The sequence below is a fragment of the Lontra canadensis genome, unplaced genomic scaffold (genome assembly GCF_010015895.1).
Source record: "Lontra canadensis isolate GAN:19392208 unplaced genomic scaffold, GSC_riverotter_1.0 scaffold32, whole genome shotgun sequence".
Classification (NCBI taxonomy): domain Eukaryota; kingdom Metazoa; phylum Chordata; class Mammalia; order Carnivora; family Mustelidae; genus Lontra; species Lontra canadensis.
This window is the reverse complement of record NW_022631026.1, coordinates 709,879-735,867: the sequence shown is the minus strand read 5'-3', so window position 1 is coordinate 735,867 and position 25,989 is coordinate 709,879. Positions and strand designations below refer to the sequence as shown.

At 60.5% G+C, this 25,989-nt stretch overlaps 1 protein-coding gene across 2 annotated transcripts in view; it reads left to right on the top strand.

Annotated features, from left to right (window-relative positions):
* Positions 1-2,327: 2,327 nt before the first annotated feature.
* PXDN (peroxidasin) overlaps positions 2,328-25,989 on the top strand; it is a 67,646-nt gene continuing 43,984 nt past the window's right edge. Inside the window, exon 1 of one of the 2 annotated variants that reach the window (XM_032866753.1) lies at positions 2,328-2,612. In XM_032866753.1, coding sequence (XP_032722644.1) covers positions 2,413-2,612 — 200 coding nt within the window. In that variant the 5' untranslated portion in view covers positions 2,328-2,412. The remainder of the gene's footprint in view (positions 2,613-25,989) is intronic. The other variant, XM_032866752.1, reaches the window with a different exon arrangement.

Genomic DNA, 25,989 nt, shown 5'->3' with positions numbered 1-25,989 from the left:
CTTTAAGTGGCTTTGAAGTCCTCAGACATTCTGGGGCAGGTCAGGAGCCTGGAGCATGGGGCTCCCCTGGGCCTCTAGAGGGCAGGAGCAGGAAACGAGGGCCCCAAGCCCCGGGAAGTGTGCTTAGCCCACCAGAGGAGCTTCCTTAGTGCAGGGGGAAGGCACCGACCTCCCCTACACCTCCCCAGCCAGCGCTCTGCAAAGGGCTGTCCTTCAGGGTCTCCAGAGCAACGGCACAGTAGGAAGATGGAAGGAAGGAAGGAAGGAGGAGGGACAGATGGACGATGGGCTTTAGGGAACCCGCTCGATCAGACCAGACACCCAGGCAGGGGATGAGGCCAAGGTTTGGAGGCAGGATGTCTTCTCTGAGAACCCCCCGTTTTTATTCTTAGGACCTTAAACCGACGGGGTGAAGGCCAGCCACATGGTGGTGGGTAATCGGGACATCAAGGCAACAGAGCACAGACGTGAACCGACGTTCATCTCACGTGCAAAATCCTGGCAGCACCACACCTAGATCGGCCGTTGGTCAAAGCCCACGTGCAGGAGCCCTGCCAGACCCTGTACAGTTAACCCCACAGCGGGCGGGGACCGAGCTGCGGGAGGGAGAAGCTCACAGGGCGCACAGGGTGCGTTGGACGTCCTGCACACCGGGCGCCGAAGCTGTTGTGTGAGCCGCGGCCTTCGCCCACTTACATCCGAAGTCTGGACTGGGAAGGAGAGGGGTCAGCACTGTGACATGGTCTGTCCCCTCCAGGGAGGATGGGCCAGCAGGTCCAGGAGACAGGGTCCCCGGGAGGGAGGATCCGTGGTGACGGGGGCTGTGGGGGGGGGCGGTCAGCGGTTGAGGAAAGCGAGTTCAGTGAGGTCGCGAGAGCGGGAGGGCTCGGGCAAGGAGCAGCACCCGGGACTGGAACTCACGGCTCCGCAAAGTGGGCCGAGGACGAGGGTGGGGATAACTTCCAGGTTGGAGTTTTGGGAAAGCGCTTTGGAGGATCGAATTCGTGATTCAGGAGGAAAAACACACTTTCAGGAAGAGTCAAGTTTCACGTTGCTGATGTGGTTAGCTTGAAATTCTTGTGCGGGCGTTCAGGTGGGGGCACGTAGATGGCGCAGCAGGAGGAGGCAGGAGTGCCCAGCGGGGGGCACGTGCGACCGCTTAGTATACAGCACCCCGGGATGGCTTATGCTGGTCCTTAGATGACCAGGAAAGTTGCTCCACGTGGTCGTGGGGACAGTGGCTTCAAAGACACACACAGAAGCCTCGGGATGGCAGTTCAGCTGCCCCCAGATGGGGACGCTGAAAACTGTGTGTCACGCAGGCACAGCTCACCCATCCCCAAGAAAGAGCCTGGCCACTCACCTGTCTCACCCCGACACCCTGCGGCGCACCTGGGTTAGAGTGCTGCACAGTGGACACGTTGCAGACCGGGGCTGCAGCTGGACACTGGTTCTCGGTGACGACCCTCATCTGTCAGACGCAGGCATTGGGTTCTTGTGAGACTCAGTGGATAATGCATAGAGCTTCAGAACAGAATTGCAGACGTCTATGTGTGTGACTCGGTGTCCCTCCTTTCCATAGCTCGTCCGGACTGCCGGCGGAGCCACCCAAGTCCCACTTGGGGTGGGTCCAGGGCTCTCCTCTGGGTGTGTCCTCCAGGGAGGGAGCTAAAGGGCCCTGAGCGAGGTCCACCTGGCCCAGCCAATGTCCTCTGTGCTCCAAACAGTGCCCCGGGGCCAGCAAGGGCAGAAAGCGGGTCTCAGGGCACAGGCAGGGGCCCTACTGGCCGGCTTCAGTCCTGTCGCCGCTTGTGTGTGTTCAGAGCGAGCGGAGGGGAGGTTGATAGGCGCAGAGGGATAAGAGAGACTGAGAGAGGGAGAGGGAGAGGTAGAGCGCAGGAGCGAGACAGAGGGGGAGAGAGAGAGTGAGAGGCCCCTTGGAACCGTGCCTGGAACAAAGTGAGCACTTGAACGGCTTCTACAAAACAACGACCAAAAAAAACACCACCACCAAAACCCCGACCCTCTCTCTGCACACATGTGGAGAGCGCAGCTAGCTAGGCGAGATGGCCGAGGCCCCCAGCTCCCAAGTGCAGACCCGGACTTGTCCCCAGGGGCCCCAGCGACCCTCTGCACCAGGGAGCCTCCAGAGACGGCTGCCGGGCGGCCCCTGAGCAGGGTCCAGGTCGCGGCCGCTTCACGCCGGGCCTGAGGTCCCGCCCCGCCCCGCCCCGGCCCTCGGGGAGGGTGCGAAGGGAGGAGCCGCGCGCATGTGCACAGCTGGCGCCCCCCCCCCCCGCCCCCAGCGCACAGCTGGGACGTGGGCCGTGCGGGCGGGCGCAGTCCGGAGCCCGCAGGGTCGCGCCGGGCCCTGCCGGTCCTCTCTCGTCCGAGCGTCGCGCGCCCAGCGCCATGGCCGAGCGCCCCGCGGGCCCCGCGCGCAGCTGCCTGCTGGCGCTCGTGCTCTGCTGCGGCTGGGGGGCGCTGGCCACGGTCGCCCCGAAGTCGGGCGCCGGCTGTCCGAGCCGCTGCCTGTGCTTCCGCACCACCGTGCGCTGCATGCATCTGCTGCTGGAGGCCGTGCCCGCCGTGGCGCCGCAGACCTCCATCCTGTGAGTGCGGCGGGGCGCGGGGCCGGGGTCGGGGGGGACCCGGGCGGGGCACCAGAGCGGGTAGGCAGGGCTCTGGGCTTGGGGCCGAGCAGTGGCCCTCAGGCCTTTGTCCGCCTTGGCCCGGGCGCGGAGGGCGGACCTGAGCGCGGGGCGCGCGGCCTCCGGAGCTTCCTTTGTTAGCAGCTCCGAGTCCCCGGCGGGACGGGGGAGCTGCGGGGGCCGCCCGTCAGAGTGTGTCGCCCCCTCCCTGTGTGTCCGCGCCCCCTCGGCGCCCAGCTCTCCCGCTCCCGCCCCTCTCCGTCCCCGCCCTGCCCGAACGCGGTGTGCGGGTCGCCCCCCTCCTCCTCCCCGTCCCCTTCCCCTCCTCCTCCCCGTCCGCTCCTCCGCGCCTCCCCTCCCCGCTTCCCTCTCCTGTGGTTTCCCTTCTCCGCGCCCCCTTCTCCCCTCTGCGGCCTCTCTCGGTCCCGCTGCAGATGGGTGCACCCCCACGCCTCGCCGTCCTCCGGGACCGCGATAGCCGCGTCCCCTCTTTGGGGGACCTTCCCTCGCGGACCCTCAGGGACCCGTAGCGGCGCCCTTTCCTCCCGCATCCGCTGGGCGCGGAGAGCCTCCTGCCCGGGTGTCCCCGGCTCGAGGGGCGCGCGTCCCGCGGACTTGGACGGTGCCCCAGCGAGCGCGGCCGCCGCGGCGCGAGTCTGCGAGTTCCGGGGTTCGGGCGCGTTTCCGCCGGGGCGCGCCTCTCGCGGGGCTGCCGCACTCGCCGCCACTTGGCGCTCAAGTGGGTACAAAGTGTCGCGCGCTGGGCCTCTGCGCGGCGCAGACACCGTGCGGACCTCGCCCTTCCCCGTAACGCCCCCTCCCCCGAGGCCGACCCCGACCCTCGGCCTCGGCGCAGGCCTAGTGCAGCCTCCAGGGTTCCGGACGCGCCCCTGACGAGGGGCTCTCCAGATCTGTAGAGGCGGGCGCCGGCGGTGTCCGCGTCCTGCCGCTGCCCTTCTGGATGCCAAAAATACTTTCCACTTTTCTTGGCCGAGCCGGACTCCTTTTGGCACCGCCCAAGAGCCTGCAAAAGTTGTAAAATCCCGAGCGAACTGTAGGAAGTGGGCGGAGGGCGTTGAACTGTGAGCCAGTCCGGGCACAGCGCTCCTGGCCACCGACCGTGCCGCCGCGGCCGCGGGGGCCTTGGCGGGAGCCAGCAGCGCTGTTCGTCCACGGAGAGGCTGGGCTCCCTTCCGGAGGGTCCGTGCGGCCCGGGCCTCCACGGGGGCAGCAGGCGGCGCAGCGGGGGTTGTCCGGACAGGGAGAATTTCCTCCCTGGGTCGCGGTAGAAAGCTGGACCCCGAAGCCGCTTTTCACATCTGGCGGGTGCTGGGCTTTGCCGCCACATCTTAATTGTTTTTAAAAAAGAGCCGTACTCTAAGGTACGAGGGTTGCAGAACCAAAAGGGGTCTTCGGCCTACCGCCTGGCGCAATTCGCCACAGAGACCTCACCCGTTTCTAAAATAGCCCAGGGCAAGCCCGGAAAGTGACAAAGTGACCTCGTGGTGAGCCTGCAGGGTTTCCAGACCGCTTTCATTGGCATAAACTTTACCTTCTGTCTGCAGGGATGCTGTAGTTTCAGAGATGTTTTGTTTTTTTAAAGCTTTTATTTACTTATTTGACAGAGATCACAAGCAGGCAGAGAGACAGGCAGAGAGAGAGAAGGAAGCAGGCTCCCCGCTGAGCAGAGAGCCCGATGCGGGGCTCGGTCCCAGGACTCTGGGATCATGACCTGAGCCGAAGGCAGAGACTTAACCTGCTGAGCCACCCAGGCGTCCCCAGAAATGATTTGAAAAGACCGTGTGCTTAGTCTCATGGAGTCCTTGAGGCAGACCAAACGCAGGCTGTGCCAACCAAGTCCCTTGCACAGGGAAGCCAACTTGCACAGATTATTGGTGAAATGAGCACACCCGCTTTGCCACTCTGCAAACCGAGGTCCGGAAGAGGCTGCCAGTGGAGACCCCGGGACCCGGCTGCGGCCCAGTCCTGCTGTGATAGGTTCCCTGGGGGGACATTTTGCAGGTCACTGGACCCTGGACAGAGGTCACAGGAGCCAGGGTAGTCATGGTGGGGGCACAGGCTTTGGGAAACTGAGGGGACAGTCCAGACAGGAGCACCTGGCCGGGACACAGGGACATGAAGAGGAATGCGGCCCAGTTCCGTAGGTGCGGGTGGGGGCCTGGTAGGTGCTGTCATGTGACAGACTGCTCATGCAGAAATATTTAATTTTCCCCTGTGACTTGTCTCCCAGATCTCTGCTCTCATACACCATGATTTTTTTTCCCCTATTTTTAAAGAAATGATTTGGTAGAAATTGGGAACTTAAAAATAAGAAGATAAAGACAGAACCTGACCCCCCAATTAGCTGGACCATGTGACCCTGTACTATCCCTTTGTTTTCAAGACCTCCCTGTTGGCGCCCCCAGGCCCGAGAAAGATGGAGTTGGAACCACTGGTCTGAGTTCCCCCGGCCTCCGGGTGTGTGTTTGAGCCGGTCACTTCCCGGGCGGTTGAGGTTCGTCCCTGGTCGGGGCCTCAGAAATCCTGGTTTGTGGCTGTGCTGGGATTCCAGACTGGTTTGGCCCCAGCTCATGCCCACTGGCGGCATTGGCTGGTGTTCTAGAATGAACCGCACCGGCCCCGCTGTGGTCTGGAGCCTGGGGCTGCGGTGTGCCCCTCTGGTCCGCAGGCTCCCGTCTCTGCCACCTCCAGGACCTCTTTCCCCACCAGCAGCTGCACTTCTGTAGAAATGCTGCTCCGGTTTGGAATGTTCTAGTCTGCTGAGCACCACAGTAGAAGCTCGCCCCCATGATCATTAAAAAGCGAGGACTAAAGCAGTATGACATTTCTGCCCTTCTGGCCCTCCTCTGGGGTTCTGGCCTCGTGCCCTCCGCCCTGCTCGCCCTCCCCCAACCCCTTTCTTCCCCTGTAGCCTCCATTGTGAGGTCATGGGAATCGACTCCCAAAGCTGACATCCATCAGACTCCCCAGGCCATGCCAGACCACCGTCCATGTGACAGGAAGCCCTGGGGCGCAGCCCAGCCCAGCCCCAAAGTAGGGGGGGGTCTGCCCGCCAGACAGCTGTCCCGTTCTGCCGCCTCAGCTTGCTGAGCAGCGGCTGGGTTTGGGATCTGTGCCTGTGTTCAGTCCCACCCCGGGGCACACGTGGTCCCCTGGAGCCCTGGAGAGCGCGGGCCTGCTGGCAGGGGAGGAGGGGCAGCTGGTGCAGGGCTGGCCTGGTGGCTCCTCGGGAAGCTGCTAGGAGGGACCCCAGCACTGTGCACCTGGGGACCCCAGTGCTCCTGCTCCGTGGGTGGGGATCCCAGTGTTCCACGGGTGCCTCTGGGGATGGTGGCGCATAGCAGCCCTGTCTCGTCCCTCAGTCCCTGTGCCCTGGAGATGAGCACTCCCTGCCCCCCAGCCCCTGACAGTCACCCACCTCCCTGGAGCTCCCCAGACTGGGCTGTCAGGAGAATCTCCTTTCCCACCAACTTCTCTTTGCGCAAAGGAGTCTCATGGGAATTCAGCCCCGATGCATCTGTGGGCTGGGAGGCGGGGTGGGGGTGGGGTGGGCAGTGGGGTCCCTCCCGCTGCTCTTCTCTGTGCGCTTCCGTGCTATTGGCTCATAGGAAGCGCCTCACTGCTGACCCTGCCCTCTGGGGTTGCTCTCAGCGCCCGGGGAGGCTGCCTGAGCCCTAGGAAGCCAGTCCGTGGGGCTCCTCTGGGCTCTGCGGGACCCTTGGGGGCCGTGCTGACGTGCGAGCCTTTGGCTTACTTGGAAGAGGTTCCTGATTCTCCGCCTCAGGCTGTGAGGATGAGGTCCGAGTCTTGTTGATCGCAGCTCGGATGTGTTTGACGAGCGCTCTAGGACTCTGAAAATACAAGGTACTGGTGATGTGTCTTCCCAGAACGGTGGCAGACCCACTCCCTGCATGGCGGACGGCTCCTGGGGCCCCTGCGCATGGGCGGCTGCCGCCGTCACTTGCTGGGTGGTCGGAGGAGGAAACTGTTCCGCCTTCAGGGGGACCTCTGAGGGACCTCCCCCTCCCGCCCCGTGCGGCGTTTGCCCTCAGGGAGTGGCTTGTGTGCGGTTCGGGTGTTTGCAGACTGGCTCAGTCCTCCGTGTTTTCACCCCACCGAGGGAAGGGGTGGAAAAGGCTCTTGGGTCCCTGCAGCTCGGCTCCGCGCGCCGGTCCTGTTTCACCAGCCTTCCTTCTCTGCCCGGCCCCGGGACTCAGTTTCCCTCCGTAGAGATGCCCGGCCGCTGTGGGCTTCCCTCCAACGGCCCGGGTGCCACATGGCCGACTCGGTGTCCAGGCACAAGTGCGCGGAGTTGTTCCAGAGCCCGGACTACTCTGCCAGCCACGCCCTCGGGAGGGGGTGAGGGCCCACGGCCGGCAGAGGACACAGGCGACCCTACAAGGGCGTGTTGGGCAGACCCAAGGGCTGTCATCTGCGGAGAGTGAGGCTTCAGCATGACACGTGTCCGCAGAAGCAGAGAAAGTCCCCGTCGGCAAAATGGATCTCATCACGGAAAAGCTGGTAGAAGTCTGGTTTGCGCAGGGCAGGTGACCCCTGGCCCGGGCGTTTTCTCTTTCTGCTGGGAGATGCTGGGCCTCCTTCGGGTGTCGCAGCGGGAAGAAACAAGCAGATGCCTACGGGGCAGCCGAGCTCTGCCGTCCAAGGGCAGGGCTGCGAGGGGGCTGGTCTCCTGGACTCCACGTGCCGAACCCCGCATGTGTGGACCCCATGTCCACCCCCAGATGTGAGAGGGGCTTTACTGGTGTGGACGGTAATCTTACCGACAGCTTAAAATCTTCTAAATTGATCGTTCCGATGGTTTAGATTTTGTCTTGAAGTTAATTTTGAAAAACACAAGTTGTGCTTTCTCCTCCCCCGCCCCTGGGCTTCTCTCCATGCGTGTCCCGTCCGCCAGCAGCCTCGCGGGTGAATCCTGGGACGGCGCGGACGGGATCGCTGAGGTTCCGTTGAAACAGATACGTTCCTGGTGTGCCGTCAGTCCAGACTGACACGAAGTTAAGGAGAGCTTCCCGCGTTCCCTTGGGAGTCCCCATCGCCGGGCTGGCCTGCATCCTTCATCTGCTGACTCATGTCTTTACTCTGGAATCTGCTGTTCTGTCCCTCCACAGCCGGGGGCACAGAGCTTCCGCGGCAGATCCCTGGCGAAGAAAGAGCGAGTAGACCCCCGCCGCGTCCCAGGCACCCTGTCCCTCTGTACGATTTTCTTGGGCCACCTTTTTCCGTGGGGTTCCGGATCTGGTTGCCAGGGGATCCTCGGCCCCGAAGGTGGGGGAAGGTGGGGTCAGGCCGTCTTCCAGGTTGGAAGCCCAGGCCGGGGCCGGGCTCCACCCCTTGGCGGGAACAGGCTCTGGTCTCAGGAGCCTGGGAGCTCAGAGGTTCATCCCGCGTTTGTTCTCTGTCGGGTCTGCAGAGGAAGCTTAGTGGGTGATTAGGCCCTTTTCTGACCTTTGTCCAGGTGAATTTTTGCACTTGTCGAGGCACAATTAACATTGGGAAAGGTGCACCTATTCGAGGTGCTGAGTTTTGACTGGTCCTTTCCCTGTGAAGCCCACACCACCGTCAGGGTAGGCAAACTCCCCGGCCCCGGAGAGCTCCCTGCCCCCTCCCTGCCCCCTCCCTGCCCCTCCGCCTCACTGAGGTTGCTGGGTTGGCTTCCACAGAGCGGATGCTGGTCCTTGTGCTCTTCCTGGAAAGGCTGTGTCCGGTTTGGGCACATCAGGGCCAGTTTTCTCCAAGGGTGAGTTCGGAACAGGCCTTCCTTTTCCATATTTGGGGGGAGTGTGGGCAGAACTGGTTTGGGTTCTTTCTGTGTCTAGCAGAGCTTTCCGGGGAGCCTCCAGGCTCCGGCTGTCCTTGCAGGACGGCAAGGCCCTTCCTGGGCCGCTGGGGGCCGCGTTCCTTCCTGAAGGAGCTGCGGGGGGGCCGGTGCCTCCCACAGCGCGTGTGCTCCTCGCTGTCCCCTCCCCCCGCCGGGACTCCCCGGACGCGGCTCCTCCAGCTCATCAGCAGACAGAGGGGCGGCTTCTGCTTCCTGAGCTTGGTCAGTTCCCCAGAACTTTGCAGAAACCTCACACCGGGATTCCCTGGTTTCTCTCTTGTTTTCTGTTTTATTAGTTTCTCCTGTGACCTTTGTTACTTCCTTTCTTACACTTTGGACCTTGTCCTGTGTCTGCTGGCGTGTCTGGGCGGCACCCTGTGGATTCCTCCGGGGCCTCACCCCAGGCACGGGGTCCTGCCACTCGGCTGCCTCAGTCTCCCCACATACACGGCATCGTCCCTGCTCCTGTGCGGTGACCTGGGGTGCTGGTGTCGTCTCGGGGATCCTGGCCTTTGTTGACGGATCTGTGCTGTCCGCACAACACTTGTTTCCTGTGTTTTGGGAGTTTTTTGGTTGCTTTCGGACAGGAGAGCAAGGCCGGCCCCTGCTACTCCATCGTGTTCAGTGTGAGCCCCCACTCATTTTTATTTCTAATTAAAAAACAAACAACAAACTTTAAATTCTTCTGCAACAGCGTGTCTTAAAAAGTAAAAGTCAGAAGGAAGTACCCACTGCATTCCCGTGCCCAAGTCGAGATTTAAAGAGAATTAGAACCTGTTCCCCTGCCGTCTCCCTTCTGCCTCTGGAGCGCCCTTCTGTGGGTCTGGGCGGCGTGACCGCAGACGCCGTCAGGAACACTCGCCGATCCCGTGGGCTGCCGCCACGCCGGCTTGTCCTCCTCTCAACCCCCCGCAGTGCGGGTGCTCCGGGGTGGGCGGCTGCCCTTGCGGGTTCTGCTCCAAGCCAGAGGCCCGCACGCCGGGCCGTGGGACAGCTGCCCCTCATGGGCAGACAGTCTGGACCAGAGGGCCACGGCCCTCCGCTGAGGCTTGTACGGGCGGCCTCTGACTGCAGAGGCAGAGCGAGTCGCCGTGCCCAGCCTGGGTACTTATTTCAGTCCGACTCCTGAAGAAGGTGTTGGCCGCGACAGGACTTGGGGAGCCAGGCCGTCCGGTCGCTCTGTCCCCCTTCCACCCTGCTCTACGCTGTCCCAGCAGGGGAGGGTTTGAGATCCTGGGCAAGGCCTGGCGTTGTGGCTGCCGTCCGCTGTCCCAGCCTGGGGACGCCGATCAGTGCGTGCAGGAGAGGGCCAGGGCAATGCGGGCGTCTCCTGAGTGTGGGCGGCGGCTGGGCTGCACTCGGTCATCCATGATGACCGCGGTCCTGGTCAAGCCCCGCGTCCTGTGTCCTCCGCCACGGCCGCTGCCGTCCCTGTACCCCGAGTGGCTCAGACCTCTTGCCCCTCTTCTCACCGAGGTCTGCTGGGGGCCGGGCGGCTGCTGGCCACTCTGCTCAGGACACCGTGACCCCGCCTCGCTTCGCGCTGGCTCTGGGCTGCGCAGATGCCACCGTGGGGAGACGGCCCCGCTTCTTCTAACAGTTTACTAATCCCGTGTAGAGAGTTGCCCGGTGTGGATCTGTAGGACCACCCATGGACACCCACACCTCAGCCAGGCTCCTGTAAGCTGGCGGCTTCGTGTGGCAGAGCGGGGCTGGCGGCGGTCCCGGCTGAGCACTGATTCCAAGGGCCGGGGACGAACGCTGGCCGAGAAGGTGCGCACCCCTGCCCGCAGGACCCCGGCTCTACCTTGTGCGTCCCGCGACCCTGTAGTTGTGAGTGAACTTGGAAGAGCTCTGGACGCCTGCCGCGCGGCCTTGGGTCTCAGGCGGCCTTAGCTGCTCCTCACGGTTGGCCCCCCACCCCCGGGCGCGGAGCCCCCCTGCCTGAAGGAAGGTGAGCCACGCTCGCTCCACCAGACATAGCAGGGGAGGCGGGGAGACCTGTCCTCTTGCCCGCTAACCACACCATCCAGCTTCCTCTTCCTACGACATTTTAGGAGTATTTCTTGCAGGGTGCACACGTTCATAGCAGAAAAACGTGAAGGAACAGATGAACACAGCACAACAGATCACTCGTGTTCTTACCTTCGAGGAAACAGTTACAGATCGGGGCGCACGTCCCCAAACATTCACGTGTGTGGGGGTGCGCACGGGTGTGTGCGTGTGTCTGTGTGTGCACATCCCATCTCCGTGTTTGCCGTCTGTCCACCTGCGTCAGTCTACCCAGACCTGTCTGTCATCTGTGTGCCTGTCTGTGTCAGCCGTCTGTCTTCATCCGTCTTTCCTCCCATCCATCCATCCGTCCATCTGCCCATATCTACCCATCTGTGTGCCTGTCCATATCATCCACCTGCTATCCATCCGTCCATCCATCCATCCTTCCTTCCTTCCATCCACCCATCCATCTCTCTGTCTCTCCATCCATCCATCCTTCTATCATCCATCCGTCCATCCATCCTTCCTTCCTTCCATCCACCCATCCATCCATTCATCCCTCTGTCCGTCTGTCCATCTGTCCACCCATCCATCCATTTGTCTGTCCATCTACCCATCTATGTACCTATCCATATCATCCATCCATCCGTTTATCCATCTCTTATCTACCCAACTATTTGTGTATCCATCTCTCTCTCAGTCCATCTTTTCATCCGTCTATCTGTCCATGTATCTGTCTGTCATCTATCCATGACATTTATCTACCCATCCATCTGTCTGTCCAACCATATACCTGTCATCTACAAAGATGGGACCCAGTTCCTGTCCTCTGTAGTGCACGTGGCATGTTCTAAGTCTTGGGACACATTGGGGCTCTGTGCCTATTCCATAATTAAAGGTCTGTACCATCATCGTTAACAGCCATGTAACATTTATTTGCTTAAAGTCGCCAGTTTTATTGAACTACATTTTTATGGTTTGTTACTTTGTTTCCACCTTTCTGCTTCTTTACACAGTTTCTCCCAAATGCCATTGTCTGTGTGTGTTGGTTACTTTAGGGCACGTTTCTGTAATCTGCGGTCTTGGTCTGCACCAAGGGCTCTGGTCAGCGCATGGTGGGCTTTTCCTGGTCTGTTTCTTTCCCGGACACCTTTCCTGAGGACGTCTGTCCTCCGTTAGCTGAGCGTCGATCCCGCACCTGCCACTGAGCTAATCCAGTGAGGTCGAGGTGAGTCTGAAGAGGCGCGTGGCTTGTTGCTGTGGTCGGTGGGAAGCGGGGCCCCTCTCTGATGACTGCACTGTGGAAACGAGACGCACGCACTTGTGTTTGCTCAGGAAGGACATGTTAGTCATTACGAATTGTCGTCTCTCTGAAGATTTTGATCTCAGTTTGCCCTGAAAGTGGAACCAGTCACAGATTTGTCTCCATCACTGGGCTTCTGTGGACCGGATCTGCTGTATTTGGGCTCCTGACAGCTTCTGTCTGTGGCCTGGTATGGAATTCTGGGTTGGTCTCTGCCCATGGTTGGCTTTCTCCTGGACTGACGTCACCCAAGAGCCTGCCCTGGGAGGAGCCACGTGGTCCTGGCGCTCGGCTGTGGGAGGAGAGATGGATGGTTGATTCTTGCTGGCGGTCCCATTTGTGAAGACACTGCAGACCCTGGATTCGTGAGCACCTAAGTGTCGGTTCGGGGGACAGACGGGCCAAGGTTCCTGGGATCCCCTGTTCAGACCGCTTTCATCACCCGATCGGTAGATGACCTTCTGTGTGTGTTCTGTTTAAAGACACCTGATTTAATGCAGACTTCTAGTTGATAAACCGGGAGCTCGAGCCTGAGTAAGGCTCATCTTGCGCCCAATTTTTCCTGAGACACGTGAGGGTGTCTCGAAGTCAGGCACTAGACACCAGCACCAGGCTTGGGGACAGTTTCAAGCTGCAAAGTCACCAGAATTTAGCACAGAAACGCAGACAGCTTAGCGCTCACCGGCTGGTGAGCAGGAGCCTAGGCCTGAGTGAGAAGAAGCAGGGGGGGTCCCCTTGCTCCCTCGATGAAGGGAGCATGAGCGTCGGCAGCCCAGGCTGTCCACTGCTCCCCACTTGTCCCTGAGTCATCACCAGAGCTCCACGAGGATTGATATTAGGGTCACAGATAGATGTTAGCAAGTGGGAAAATTCCCAATATGGAGCCCCCAAATCCTGAGGATTGAGTGTGTGCTCCGGTATTGTGCATAGAGATGCTGGCCCCTGAGGACGAGGGAGGGGACCCCCCCAGTGTGGACACCACAGCCCCATTCACCCCTGGGAGACCTTCTCAGTCTGGCCCTGGTTTCTGGGAGGGGCTAGGACCAAGGCAGGTCCCTGCAGAACACGGAAACCCCGAACACGTGAGCGACTTCGAAGTCCTGGTTTTTAGTTACTTAGAAATGTCCTAGGGAAGTCACTGTGGGAGGCACTCCCAGGGAGGTGCTGGGCATGGAAGTGAAGCAGGCGGCGCCCGGTTTCCCACGCTCTGCGCTCGGACAGCGGGGTGACCACGGCACGGAGAGCGGGGTGTGCGACGCTGGGGGCTGACCTCGGGGCTGGTGGGTGAGGAAGGACGAGTGTCCAGTGGAGGGCTGAGGAAACGCCCGGGAGAACCTGTCCGGCCGGGGGTGTGCCCGGAGCTGAGATCCTGGTACCGCGCTTTCCAGAGTGAGCTCATTTACCCCCGAAGCCTCGGTTTCCCCCTCTGGGGGGCGTTCCGAGGATGTGGAAGGGTAGGCCCTGGGAATGTGCTGACGCAGCCTGGCCCGGTAGATGGGTTTACCGTGGAAACTTGTTTTATCGAATTTGTACTGAACTGGGGGGCGGCGCCAGCAGAGTGCGGGGAGGGTCGGCCCCCTGCAGGCCCCGAAGGAGGGATCTGGGCGCTGGTGATCGCCCGGGTTCCTCCCGCTGGGTGCGGGCCTCCGGCTCCCAGCCGCCGCTCTTCTGTTAGTTTGTGCATTTACTTTGATCGAGGAGGTGACTTGGGATTTAGACGGAAATGCCACGAAACATAATTTTCAGTGCGTTCTAGAAATGCAGTTTTCTAGACCAAACCCAGACCCTTAAAAAGCGTGAAGTTTATGGCACGTGGACAGCGCCTGCAAGGATCCGGGAACCCCCCGGTGACCACCGGGTCCCGGCCCGCCCAGCCGTGGAAGCGGCGCTCTGGCAGGGCTCTACGGCTGACAAGTGGCTCAGGGCTCGGGACAGGAAGCACAGAGCTCCGGCTCCTCCGGGGGAGCAGAAGCTGGCGTCCGTGCGCGGTGCCGACCGGAGCTCTCGGGTCGTGAAAATAAAGCTTCTGTGGCCCTGGGGCAGGAAGAGCTCTTTCCTCCGAAGTGCGGTGGAAGGAAGCCTGACCTCGTAGACCCTGAGAGCGTGTGTCCCCGGAGGCCAGGCTGCGGCTCACGGCAAGACCTGTGCAGCTCAGGCTTCCCCTCCCGTCTCCGCTCGCGCTGGGGAGGAGGAGCTGGACTGGGCTCGCGGCTTCCTGGAGCGGAGCAGGATCTCCGGGTCCTCAGGCGGCCGAGCGGCCCTTTAACTCCCGGAAATACCGGTCCGAGTGGCGGCCCCTCGTCATGGCTGTTATTTACCGGGACTCGGGGATGTGTGTGTCGGCATGGCAACAGGTGGCTAAATACTCATCTTGAGCATTTGTTTTCTTGTGGATTTTTGTTGTGTAATTTTCTTACGTCAGTGTCTGTCACCCCCTCCATTCAGTCACCCATCCACTCTCCTGTCTTCACATTCACCCATTTACCCTCCACCCACCCACCCCTCCCTCCATCCCTCTGCCCGCCTGTCTGTCCGTCCACCCACCCACCCATCCCTCCATCCCTCCATCCCTCTGCCCACCTGTCCATCCATCCGTCCCTCCATCCTTCCCTCCCCACGTCCAGACTCATCCATCTATCATCCACCCACACACTCCCTACCCCTCCATCTGCCCTCCTGTTCCTCCCTCCCTCCTTCCTGGCATCCCCGTTCATGCCGGGCATTGGTGCCGACACATGCGCGCCCTGCTGCAGGGAGGCTCCCTGTATGGGGGACAGGCTACTAGGCACACCCAGCAGTGCCCGCCACGTCCTGACACAGCCCCGGGTCTGCCCCTTCTTTCCCTCTCATGGGTCAGGGGTGGGATTGGAAACCCAGCCAGAGGGAAGCAGGAAAGGAAATGGTTGTGGAAAGAACTTCCTGTAGACCCAAGCCTCCTTTCTCCTAAGCTTGGAATGTGCCAGCTGTGAAATCCTTCCTCCTCGGGGCACCCGGGTGGCGAGGACAGTGAGGCATCGGATCTTGGGTTCGGTTCAGGGTGTGTCAGGTTGTGAGATCGAGCCTCACGTGGGGCTCCGCACTCAGGGTGGGCTGCTACTTTACCTCCCTCCCTCCCTCCTTTTATCTCCCTCTCTCTCCCTTTCTGAAAAAAAAGTGAATAAAAATAAGAACAAGAAAGCTGAAATCCCAGTTCTTCATCCTCGTCTTTGGCCACGAAGAAGCGGATTCTCTGCGCTTTCCCGGTGCCCTGCGTGTGGCAGCAGCCATCCTGGCGGGCTCCTGGGAGGACGGCGTCTGGCAGAAAAGTACGTGAGTCGTCGTGGATCAGCTCCTCCAGGGCTCCCACGCGGCAGCTGGAGGCTGGAGAAGACCCAGCTCGGTACACAGTGGGCGCCGCATTAGGGCTTCACGTGTTCTCCCTGGGGACGGACTCCCAGGCCACAGGGACTCTGAAAATCAGGACAGATGGTGCCACCGCAGAGCTGCGGGTCCGGCAGGGCAGGCTGGTCACGTGGAATGCCCTAGATTCGAAGGAACTGCCCCCGTCTCGTGCCTGGGACGGGCTTCCTGGGCGAGCCTTATTGCCCTTCTCTGCGGGGTGCTTGTCTGTGCCCCTTCCCTGACGGTTCCCCCCAAACCCGTCTGTGGGGACCGCCTTTTGTGGCTCATTATCTCATGCTTCCTTCGTCCTGGGGTATTTTTTGAGCGATGGAACTGTTTCATTTAGCACTCTAAAATGTTTTCTTGTCCAGTAATTACCTGAGTTGCATCTCTTATCTTCCTAGAACTTCATTCGCTATGTAAAAAGCCCCTTCGGAGAGGTGTTCTCTGCCTCTGGGGTGGACAGTAACAGCTGTCCCTGCTTACTGATTCCATTTTCCGATCCGTGTGGGTCATTAAAACACAGCCTGGTGTGAGACACGCAGCCAGCAGAAATCCGCTTTGGTAGGGCCTGAAATCGGTGACTTCCTGGGCTTGGTTTGTGCGAACAGAATGTGGCTCTCCGGTTACCAAGCGGTGAAGATTGGGTCCGTGCCCAGTGGGATAACGTGCTTCACGCGTTGATTCTGCTGAGCTCAGAGGGAGCTCTGTCTCCTGCTCTGCAGGAGTGATCTCCGCTGACCCCGAGCTGTTTAAGTTATGTGTTCCTGTAAGCAGGCTGCACATCAGCGCGCTCGGGTGTGTCCGATGGTTAATTTTGTGTGTCGGCTTGGCTGGGCCGTAGTACCTGTTTTTGGTGGAACGTTCTAGACGTCACTAAGTCAGTGGCCTTTGAGGGAAGCAGATCATCCTCCACAGGGCGGGTGAGCCTCATCCAAGCAGTTGAAGGCCTTGGAGAGAGTTTAGGGGGGCCCTGAGCCCAAGGAACTGTGTCAGCGGAAGGCCTTGGCACTCAGCGGCTCTTTCCCGGGTCTCCAGCCTGCTGGCCCATCCTGCAGATTCTGGGCTTGCCAGCCTTCCGTAGTAAATGTCTCCTTAACATAAATACCCCTCCTGTGTACAGATCCGTGCACACGCACGACCCGTTGGGTCTGTTTCTCTAGACGGGCCTGACCCATGCCATGTCCTTGTGGAGTGTCCCATGACCGTGCTTGTCCCGCCACAGCTGGGTGGATCTGGTGGGCATCTGACCAAGGACAGTCCGTGTGCTGGCCAGTCGCTGAGGGTCAGGCCTAGTGTTGACCGAGAGCAGACGGCTCTCTGGGGAACCAGAGCTAGAAAATATTAAGGGAATCAGCAGTTGGCAGTGGACGCCGACCTGCAGGCTGTGGCTGTAGACAGCGTGCGGAGCGGCCCCCAAAGCCCTGTCGGCAGGCACAGAGCCCTGAGGACGCAGAGGTGGTCGGAGCGCACGCCGGGCCCGTATGTGCCCCGCACACTCACACGCATGCCCGTGCCCGCGCCCCTCCCCACGGCCCCAGCCTCGCCAGTGCCCTGAAAGGGGGAGGAGCTGAGCCGGTGTCAGCAGCGGCCTCTACTCCTGCAAGTCCTTAAATGGGTTTTTTCACTTGAGCCAAAAATGTTGGAAAAAACTTGATTACTTTGTTTCAGAACATTGTTTTGAGAAGGAAGGAAGCTCCCATTTTTAGTTATGGATTATTATGTAAGCGAGACCTTTAAGAAGACATCTCAACGCACTAAGGACAAAACAGAAAAATCCTTGTAGTTTTGCTGCCCGTGAGCTGGGCAGGGAACGTTGCCTCTCCTCCTACACGTCCTTGTTTCTGGGGTGTGGGTTTGCTTCTTTCCGCGAGGAGGTCATCCACGCCACCGTCCCTGCGCCCGTGCCGTCGCCTTGCTGTCCTGTGTGCTGAGCTCAGAGGGCGACCGAAGACGTCTCGTTGGCATCACCAGCTGGTCCCCATCGGGCTCTCCCGTGCTCACCTCCAAGGAGGTCATTTTCTGTGCTGTGGTCATTGCCGTGACTCACTGAGCACCTGCCAGTAGCCCTACTTTTCGGAGAAGGAGGCCGGGCACGGTTGTCGGGGGCAGGTTGGGGCAGAGCCCGGGTCGTGGTTGGGGGGCTGCCCACACTCAGGACCCCGTGCACAGAGCTCTGCTGGGACATGTGCCCAGAACGTGTGCATCGGTGTGGGGGTGTGGTCTCGTCTGGCCGGCCCCTGTGCGGTGCGGGCTCAGGGTGAGAGCACTGCCAGGGACTCGTCTGAGCGTGTGTGGTCGGAGGAGGGAATCCTGACCGTCATGGGACTTGCCCAAATGGACCCTTTCTGTGGGGTTCTTGGCACATGGGGTCCGTGGGGGCCAGAATGCTGGGCCCTTCCTGCCCGGTGGTCCCCCCGGCACCCCCTCCTCCGGAGTTCCCTCTGCCCTTTCCACTCTGGTGGGCACCGTTCCCAGCATTGGCAGGCGTCCACTCTGGTTAGGGGCCATCTGGTGGCCTGCCTGCTCCCCTCCCCTCCCAGCCCCACCTCTCACTTCCCGCAGGCTTGTCGGAATTACGGACAAAGGGACAGGGACTCAGAGAAGGAGCAGGCTCAGGGCCCCCCGGGAGGGTCGGCTAGTGTGTGAGTGGTGGCCAGTTAGTGGGGTGGGTTAGGATCGACCTCTGGGGGGATGAGTAGAGCACACTCACGCGGCAGGTTGGTGTGACAGGCTGTCCTGCAGGGGAGGTTGGTTCCAGTGGCTGGTAGATCCTGGGGTTGAGTGGGGCACAGAATAATGGGGTACATTCGTGCCGTGGGGGATACAGCGGGCCAGGGCCCTGGATGCGTGTGGGCTGTGGTGTGTGGAGCACAGACCAGTACTGTGCATCTGTGGAGTCGACCGTGGATGCCCGGAACCCAGATCAGCTGTTTTAGAAGCTCGATTCAAGCCCGGCGTCCGACTCTGTGCCCCACATGGAGGCCAGAGGACGTGTCCCAGAGGCCAGCCGCTGGGTCACATCCGGGCTTTGCGTCCCAAGGCGGGCTGTGCTCTTGTCGGCAGTGCCTCTCTTCATGGGTTCTGATGTGTCCCCGCCCTGGGGAGATCCTCCCCGTCGCCCCGTACCCCGTCCCTGCCCCCTTTGCACCCCCTGCCTTTGCCCTGGCCTCATGCCGGGCTCCGAGAGGCAGGGGCTGGTTTCTGTCGCTCTAAGGAGGGGGCCCTCGGGAGGCCTAACTCGCGTTCAGTGAGTCGTGGTCTTTTCTCCCGTCTTTCCTCATTTTGTGGAGCAGTTCTGTGGATCTCGGGTGCTTCTGGCGAGGGTCTGCGTGGGCGACGCGAGTTGTTCCCAGGCTGAGTCACAGGAGACGGTCCCATATTCTTGAACGCTGCGGTGTTGGTTCCGACCTGCTCCGAGCCGGTCCCGGTTCCTCTGTGCACCTGCAGTGGGGCAGGCCCTGGTGCGGACGCTCTCACCCGGGCGGAATCTGGGATCCGAGATTCCGCCGGATCGGTTTGCCGTCCGTGGTTTCCCGGATCAGGGAGGGTCCTCTTGCTCTCACCAGTCAGCTGCGTTTGAGGGGTCTCTGGGGTCGCCTGTCCTGGACGGCGACAGAGGGCCTGGGGTGGGGGTGCAGCCGCTCTGGGGACCCAGCCGTGGGGGCGTCGGCCGCCTGCCCCCCCACCCCCGCCCCGATGAGTCAGGGCGTTGCCTCCCGGGGCAGCTGCCTGCTCGGCACCAGCAAGAGCAATGGAACAGAAACTCAACAGACCCGTGTACTTAGGTTTTTTACCAAGTTTTGTTTTCCTTGAAGGAAAAGGACACGAACTGTCGTAGGGTGGAGAACGTTGCTCCCGCCCTGGTTTTGTTCGGCACCTACTCCGAGGGTGGCCGTGGATGGTTGGCCAGGCCCTGGCTCCAACGCCCAGTGTCGCGGGGGGTCTGCAGGCGGGCTCAGAGCGGGGCGGGTGTCCCAGTGACCGCACGCTCAGACGGTATCCCAGACGCGAGGCACTGCATGAGGGCACGGGGCGCAGGAGTGCTTTCCTTTCAGGCACTTTGACAGGTGCTTACGATGGTGAGTGGATCCAGACTCCCGACTCCGAATCCCGGGTCAGTCTTGAGGAGCCAGGTACGGGAGAGCCTCCTGCGGCCGTGGGGACCCCGTGAGCACAGTCTGAGAGCTGGGACGGCATGGGGTACACCTGGGGACGGGGCTGGCGGCAGCGTGTTCAGGGAGCAGGAGTGGCGGGACCCCCCGCACGTGCAGGCTGAGGACCGGAGGCTCTGCAGAGTGGGGTGGGGGCAGGGAGCGGAGTGGGGTGTGGCGATGGTCATCGATGGTGGGGTCCTGGCGGAGGTTTCGGACAGAGAGACCCTCCAGGACGTGGTGGTGCAAGAACCAGGGCAGGATGCGGGCCTACCAGCCTGCGAGGTGCAAGAGGCGTTGTCTGCCGGCCGTCCTCCGGCTTCCATGCCGGCGTCGACGCACATCAGCGGGCAAACACTGTAGTCCTGAGCCGCGCGTCAAGCTGGTGTTCCGGTGTTTTTTTTGTTTTAATGAAAGAGAACTCTGTCGCTTTAATGAAATATTTTTTTCCAGTTTCTTAGTTTTGTTTCTCATTTTATCCACATATACTGTAGTTTGTGTTTCTAAAAAGAAAACACCTTCAAAAATAACCAAATAGTGCGTCTAAAAATGAGCAGTGGTTTCTTAATACTGTCCAGTGTCCCATCGGTGTTCCCCCTTCCCAAGCATCTGTGTGTGCACGTCTGGGTGTGCTGTACATGTGTGTGCGTTGTGCGTGCCCGTGCACGTGTGTGCGCTTGTGCATGTGTGCGGGGCCGTCAGTAGTGGGCTCGCGGCGCTCCCTGGCTTGCCGCTGGAGGTTGTGGTGCTCTCCCCGGTGCGTGTCTTGTGGCATTTCTTACAGAGCGAACAGATCGGGGTCCTGTGGGGTGTCCGTGCCCCAGAAGTTGGCGATGTCTTCCGTACGTCACGGGCATCTAACCGTGTAGTCCCATGGGCGTTTGTGGGGGCGTGAGGGTCCGTCCGTCCTTCTCCCGCAAGTGGCTTCTTGGTGGCGCGCCACGCCCGGGTGCACGTGACGTGTGGTGGCCCCTCCTCTCCTGGAACGTTGGGTCGATGGATCTTTGGTTTCCTGCGACGCCAGCCACACTCGGTCCCCGAAATGTGCCCTCAGCGGACTCTGGGCTGTTACCGCTGCCGCCCCCAACCCAACTTCTGACTGTGACGCCTTCTGGGTGGACGAGAGCCTCCCTGCAGCTGCCGTGGCCTGTCTGGCTAGAGCGGCTCCTGCGGCAGGTAGGCGGGGCCTCTGTGGTGGCCCTTCTCCCTGTGGGAACAGACCGCATCAGGGGCATCGTGCTGCGGCGGTGTGCGCGTGGTATGTGCACGCACATGTGTATGCGTGCGTACATGCGCGTGCACACACACGCGTGCGCACGTTATTTTTGTGTCCCACGGATGAGGCCTGGGATGCAGGGTGGAGTCTGCTCTCAGGGAGGGGGGCCCTTTGAGGCCTGTGATGCCCGCTGTGGGGGCTCTGGGTCAGAGGCCGGCGTCCAGGTCTCTGTCCCCGGAGGGCCCCAGCGGCCAGCCGGGCAGGTGCGTCCTCCGGCTCCCGCCGTTCTCACCACAGCCTGCTCGGCTCCCGCAGGCCAGAGTGGGAGCCCGGCCCGGCCCAAGGGCAGGTGGACCCATCATCCCACCTGTGATGCACAAAAGTCACCGAGTCCAGACGCTCTTCCCTGAGAGGAGATACTCACTTACCTGCACCCACGTCCTGTTTTCAAAACAGGAAGACTGCACATGCACGCTCCCCGGAAAAGCAGGAGCTCCCGCCTCCACGGCCGGGATCGTGTTGGAGGCATCCTGCTGGGATCGTGCCCCGTTTCTTGGCTGTTTTCTTGGCTGTTTCTAATTAGGACGATGTCTGCCGGCCCTGTTTTCCCTGACACACTTAGCTGGAGAGAATGGATTTCATGCTCACCCATGCAGGTTTCCCTGCCTCCTTGTTGGCTTAGAAGAGGAGAGTGGGGCCGCTTTCCCTCTAATTACACGGCTGTCCTCGGGTTAACCCCTGCGTGCCGGGTTCTCTGGGACACAAAACAGCCTTGGGAAAAGCCTGTGGTGCACAATTCTGGCTTTTTTTTTGTTTTTTTTTCCGTCTTTGGGTCTGGAAAGTAAGAAAAATACTGATTTCATTTTTAAACACCCGTGGAGGAAGTTTGGGATTGTTTTCCCCCAGAGGAAACAGACGCATGAACTAGCAGGTTTATTCTGCTCACGTGTTGGGGGGAGGGAAGGCTTTGCGCAGATGGGCTCCTTTGCCTGTGGCTTGAAAATGGCACGTTCTGAACCATGAAGCCTGGGGGTCTGTCCGTAGGACATGGTGGGAGGGACACGGCAAAGGGCCCCAGCTGGGCCTCCTTCCCTGCACCCGGGGCTCCTGGATCGGGGGCTCGCTGGGTGGCGAAGGTGTCTGGTGGGTCCACAGCCCGTGAGCAGTGGAGGGCAGGGCAAGGCCATCCTCCACACCGACTCCCGGGGCTGGGCGGGTTGTACCCGGTGCTGCGGACACTTGGGGACTTTTCTGCCCGAGGGCTGTTTGCAGACCACCAGCTCCAGAATTGCCGCGGGCATCCAGAACCCCTTCACTCTCTTGCTGGACCCTCATGCCAATGCCTCAAGCGTAGAGCTGCCCCTCCGCCTCCGAGATGTCCCCGCTTCCTTCTCAACCCGCAGGATGGCGTGGGGTCTCGGGCTCAGGACAGCCACTAGGCTGCTCCGCTTTGACGAGGAGACGTCCCCGCACGTGGCGGACATCTGGAAGCAGCAGCGCGGGCCCTGCATCCCCCATCCGAGCCTCTGCCTGCTGAGGCCCCCAGCCCGTCCCCTCCGTGGCCATCTCATTCTAGTCACGTTCTTATTGGGTTTGCGTCTGGCTGTTGTCCTGTGGGCGGCAGGTCTGTGTGTAGCTGGGGTCCCTCTGCTTCAGGCCACATGTGGTGACCCTGTTGGGAGGCAGGGGACCAGCCTTGGAGGACTTCCTCCTTTCTGCCCCGCTGCTCCTGGGTCTCCTGGGTTGTGTCACGTAATGAGGCTCTGTCTGTCCTCCCTGCTTTCTCTGTAGCCTGTGGAAGTGTGAACCCCGTGAAACGAAGTTTACAAAGTTAGGATCGGTTAGGTGTCACACATTACAAATCCAAGTGATGGTGTCGCCTTTTGTGCGAAGGCAATAATGTCACTAAATCCCAGAGAATTCTAATATTTAAGTATCGTTGCTGCCTTTATACATTTACCAATAAAGGAAAACCTTCCAATACCTAAAACCAAAATAGAAACTTTTGTGTATGGTTTTCCTTTGAATGGGTCAGTGCCTTGATGAAGTTCTAAAAATCGGTTTTCTTTGAAGGTTTTCTGTCCCGGGCTTTGAACTGTTCTCACTTGTTTCTGTTTTGAAGTGTATATTGGAGAAAAAAATCTGCCTTCCTTTCCTTTTTTTGTTATGTACATCACTGCGGATTCTTGCCAACCAGACTTGTAAGGCATTGATCCGAAGGCTCCCCACAGCTGGTCTGTTTGGATGTCCTGCCTTCTTCGGAGGTGGGGGGTGACCCTGCAGGTGGCAGAGCCGGGCCTCCCCCTTCCGCAAGGCCTGGGCTCGGGGACACGGTGACAAGTCGGTGCCTGTGAGTCAGGGGGCTGAGGCCTAGTCACACCCCATTTCCCAGCCTCTCCGTAAGCGGGGCCACTGGAGCAGGAAGGAGGTTCCTCAGCCTGGAGGCCCCCTCCCCCAGGGCAGGACCCTCCTGGGTGCTCCTGTGACTGACTGTCCTCCTTCTATCCACCTCTGTGATGGAGCCTCCCTGACCCCGTCCACACCTGTGAGCCAGGACAGGCTTTCCTGCTGCTTGGGAGGCAGAGCCAGCGAGGGACGGTGGCGGGCCAGGTTGTAGCCCGGGCCTGGGAGCCTCTGTGAGCAGCATTATCCGGGATGAGCAGTGGCCGCGCGTGTCCCGGTCTGTGGGACGCAGACACGCAGTCCGGTTACCCACTTTCTCTGGGTTCCGGGCCGAGGGCAGGCCACGTGGAGCAGGGAAGCCCCATGGCCGCGTCTCCCCTGTCTCCGGGGCTGCCTGCCGAGCAGAGGTGGGTGCTCGCTTTTGTCTTGGGCCTCTAGGCACCCTTGTCCGGGAAGCGGCCCCCACGTCTGCCGGTTCCCGTGGGTACCACCCAGAAAAGCGGTGCTCAGCGTGCCCTCTGGGATGGGGGCCAGCAGGGCTGGAGGGGCCCGCCCGGCGATGGGAGCCGTCAGAGTGTTACTGTGTTCTATAAGCATCGTCCGCAGCGGCGCGGGACGGAAGGCAAGTCCGTGGGCTGGTCCTTGACTGAGGCCGCCACAGCAGCCCTGGCCTCAAGCACCTGGGCGTCCGGCCACCCTAGAATTCTGGAAGGACGGACGTGGGTTAGGTCCTCCTCCCTTCCTGTCTGCAGGCTCTTTGCACGCAGACCCTTTGCACGTTGCGGCCAGGACCCCGTGTGGCTGCCGTGTGGCAGCTGGTCCTGCCTGTCAGGGGCAGCCTACGTGGTCGTCTCTTGTCCAGAAACACCTGCTCATACGCGTTTTGTCACTCTGCACTGAGTTTCCCTTTGCTGACCTGCAATTCTTTTTTTTTTTTTTTTTTTTTTTTTTTTTTTAATTTTAGTAGCTTGGATAGAGAAAGGAGTTTGTGCCTTTTCCTTACAAGACAACATGGGCCTCCCGGGCTTAGCAAACCCTTGAATGTGAATCAGGGTCAGAAAGACCTCTGGAGGCAGGACGGGTGAGCCAAGATAAACAGGATGAAATTTGTGTCTGCGCTGGCTTTGAGTCATGCTACAGAATTGTGCCGGTGGCCCCGGGGGAGGATGGGGACGGACAGGGTGGGCCACGCCGAGTCAGCCTCTGAGCCTCCTTTTGGGATGTTGTTTACGTACGGTTACGAGCCAGAGAGGATCTGTGTGAGGCCGGCAAAAGCCTCATTTCTCCAGCCACTTGGCTGAGGAATTTTCTGGTCTAAGCCATCCTGGGCCACCTCTCTTCGTGTCTTTGCTTGCTCGCGAGGATGCCTAGAGCCAACCTCCCTCCTGCCTCCGTCCTCTGCTCCTTCATCTCCTTCTCTCTGCCCTCATCCTGTCGTTTTCTCCCCGCGTCCTTAAGCTTTTTATCGCCCATGTTTTGTGTGCATTTGTGCTGCCTCTAGTTATCTGTGAAAGAAAATAGAGATGGAAACAAATGAAAGTGAATTTATCATTGTGTACAAACGTTCCATGATTTGTAGCCACGACTCCTGTTTTTTCAGATCTACTCAGGAAATATTGAATTAAACTGTAGTTTTGAAAGATTTTGTTCATTTGTTTGAGAATGAGAAAGAGAGCTTGTGGATGGGGGAGGGGCAGAGGCGGAGGGAGAGGGAATCCCACACAGACTTCGAGTGGAGTGTGGAGCCGGACACAGGCGCCGTCTCAGACCCCAAGATCACAGCCTAAGCCGGAACCAAGAGTTGGAATCTCAGCGGACTGTGTCGTGCGGTCGCCCGTAAGTCGCCCTTTAGAAAACGTGAGCTCCGCACGTGCGGGTTTTAGGGGAGACGTGAAGGGAAAGGCCCAGTGAAGCACAGGCCAGAAGGCCCCAGACAGTCGCTCTGCTCTGTCTTCGGAGAGGGCCGAGTTCCGCCCAGGTGATGCCGAGCTCTGTCAGTCTGTCCCAGCGGAGGACACGAGGGTCCTGGTCAGAGACAGATGCTCTTACTGCTTCCACTCGGCAGCCGCACCACGTCCTGCTCCTGTGGTCCCGGAGTCCTCGAGTCCCTCAGCGGTGACGGGGGGCTCTGCTCCGTGGAGGACAGGAGCGCTGAGCCTGGAGATGGCCTTCGGAGCGAGTGGGGGGCAGCTGCCCTTCGACTGACAGGACATGGCCTCATCCTTCAAGGCTGCACGCACTGCCCGGAGGGGTGGCCCGGGGCACGTGATCTGTGCCACATTCTCAGCACGGCCTGCGGAAAGAGGCGGGCTTGGGGTCGATGCTATCCGCGCTGGTCAGCCTGTTCTGGGGAGGGCAGTGGGCTGTGGGAGCTGTGCTTGAAGATGGACACAAGCACGCCAGCCCCAGAGGGGAGACGGGTTTGTGCTCTGCGGGCTCCGTCTGCTGAAGACGAGTGTGCAGACTGGAACCTGCTCTGGCTCAGTCTCCTGTGGGCCGCCCTCGCCCCCAGGAGCTGGGACGGTCCCGGAGACTGCAGCAGGACGGTCCTGCTGGACTGTAGGCTCCTTGTTGTCATTGCCCACAGGGCCCACTGCTTGCCCTCCTCTCCTGTGTGCTGACCCCCGCTGCGCTCTGCTCAGGGGCAGACCTCCCTCTGACTGTGCTTTCTACTCAGGACCTCCCTCCATCTCCTGAGCTCCAGCCCCGCCTCCTTGAGCCAGAGGCATAAGGGTCCCGTGTGGGGAACACGTCAGGGCCCGCTTCCTGCGGGGCCACGTACCGCGCTGTCTCTGTGGAAGTGACCAGTCTCCAGCAGGTGCCCAGCGTATGTCAGCTCTTCAGTGGGTGGCTGTCCTCTCTCCCAGCAGTGCTGCTTGCAGGAACCTGTCCAGAAATACCACTGCAAAGATCCAAATGCTACTAACAGAAAGGTCGTCATTGCATGCTGTTTATAACTGCGCAGACTGACGGAGGTCCGTGATCCCTTGGGGATCCCAGCAGTGAGCACAGACGGGGCCCCTGGG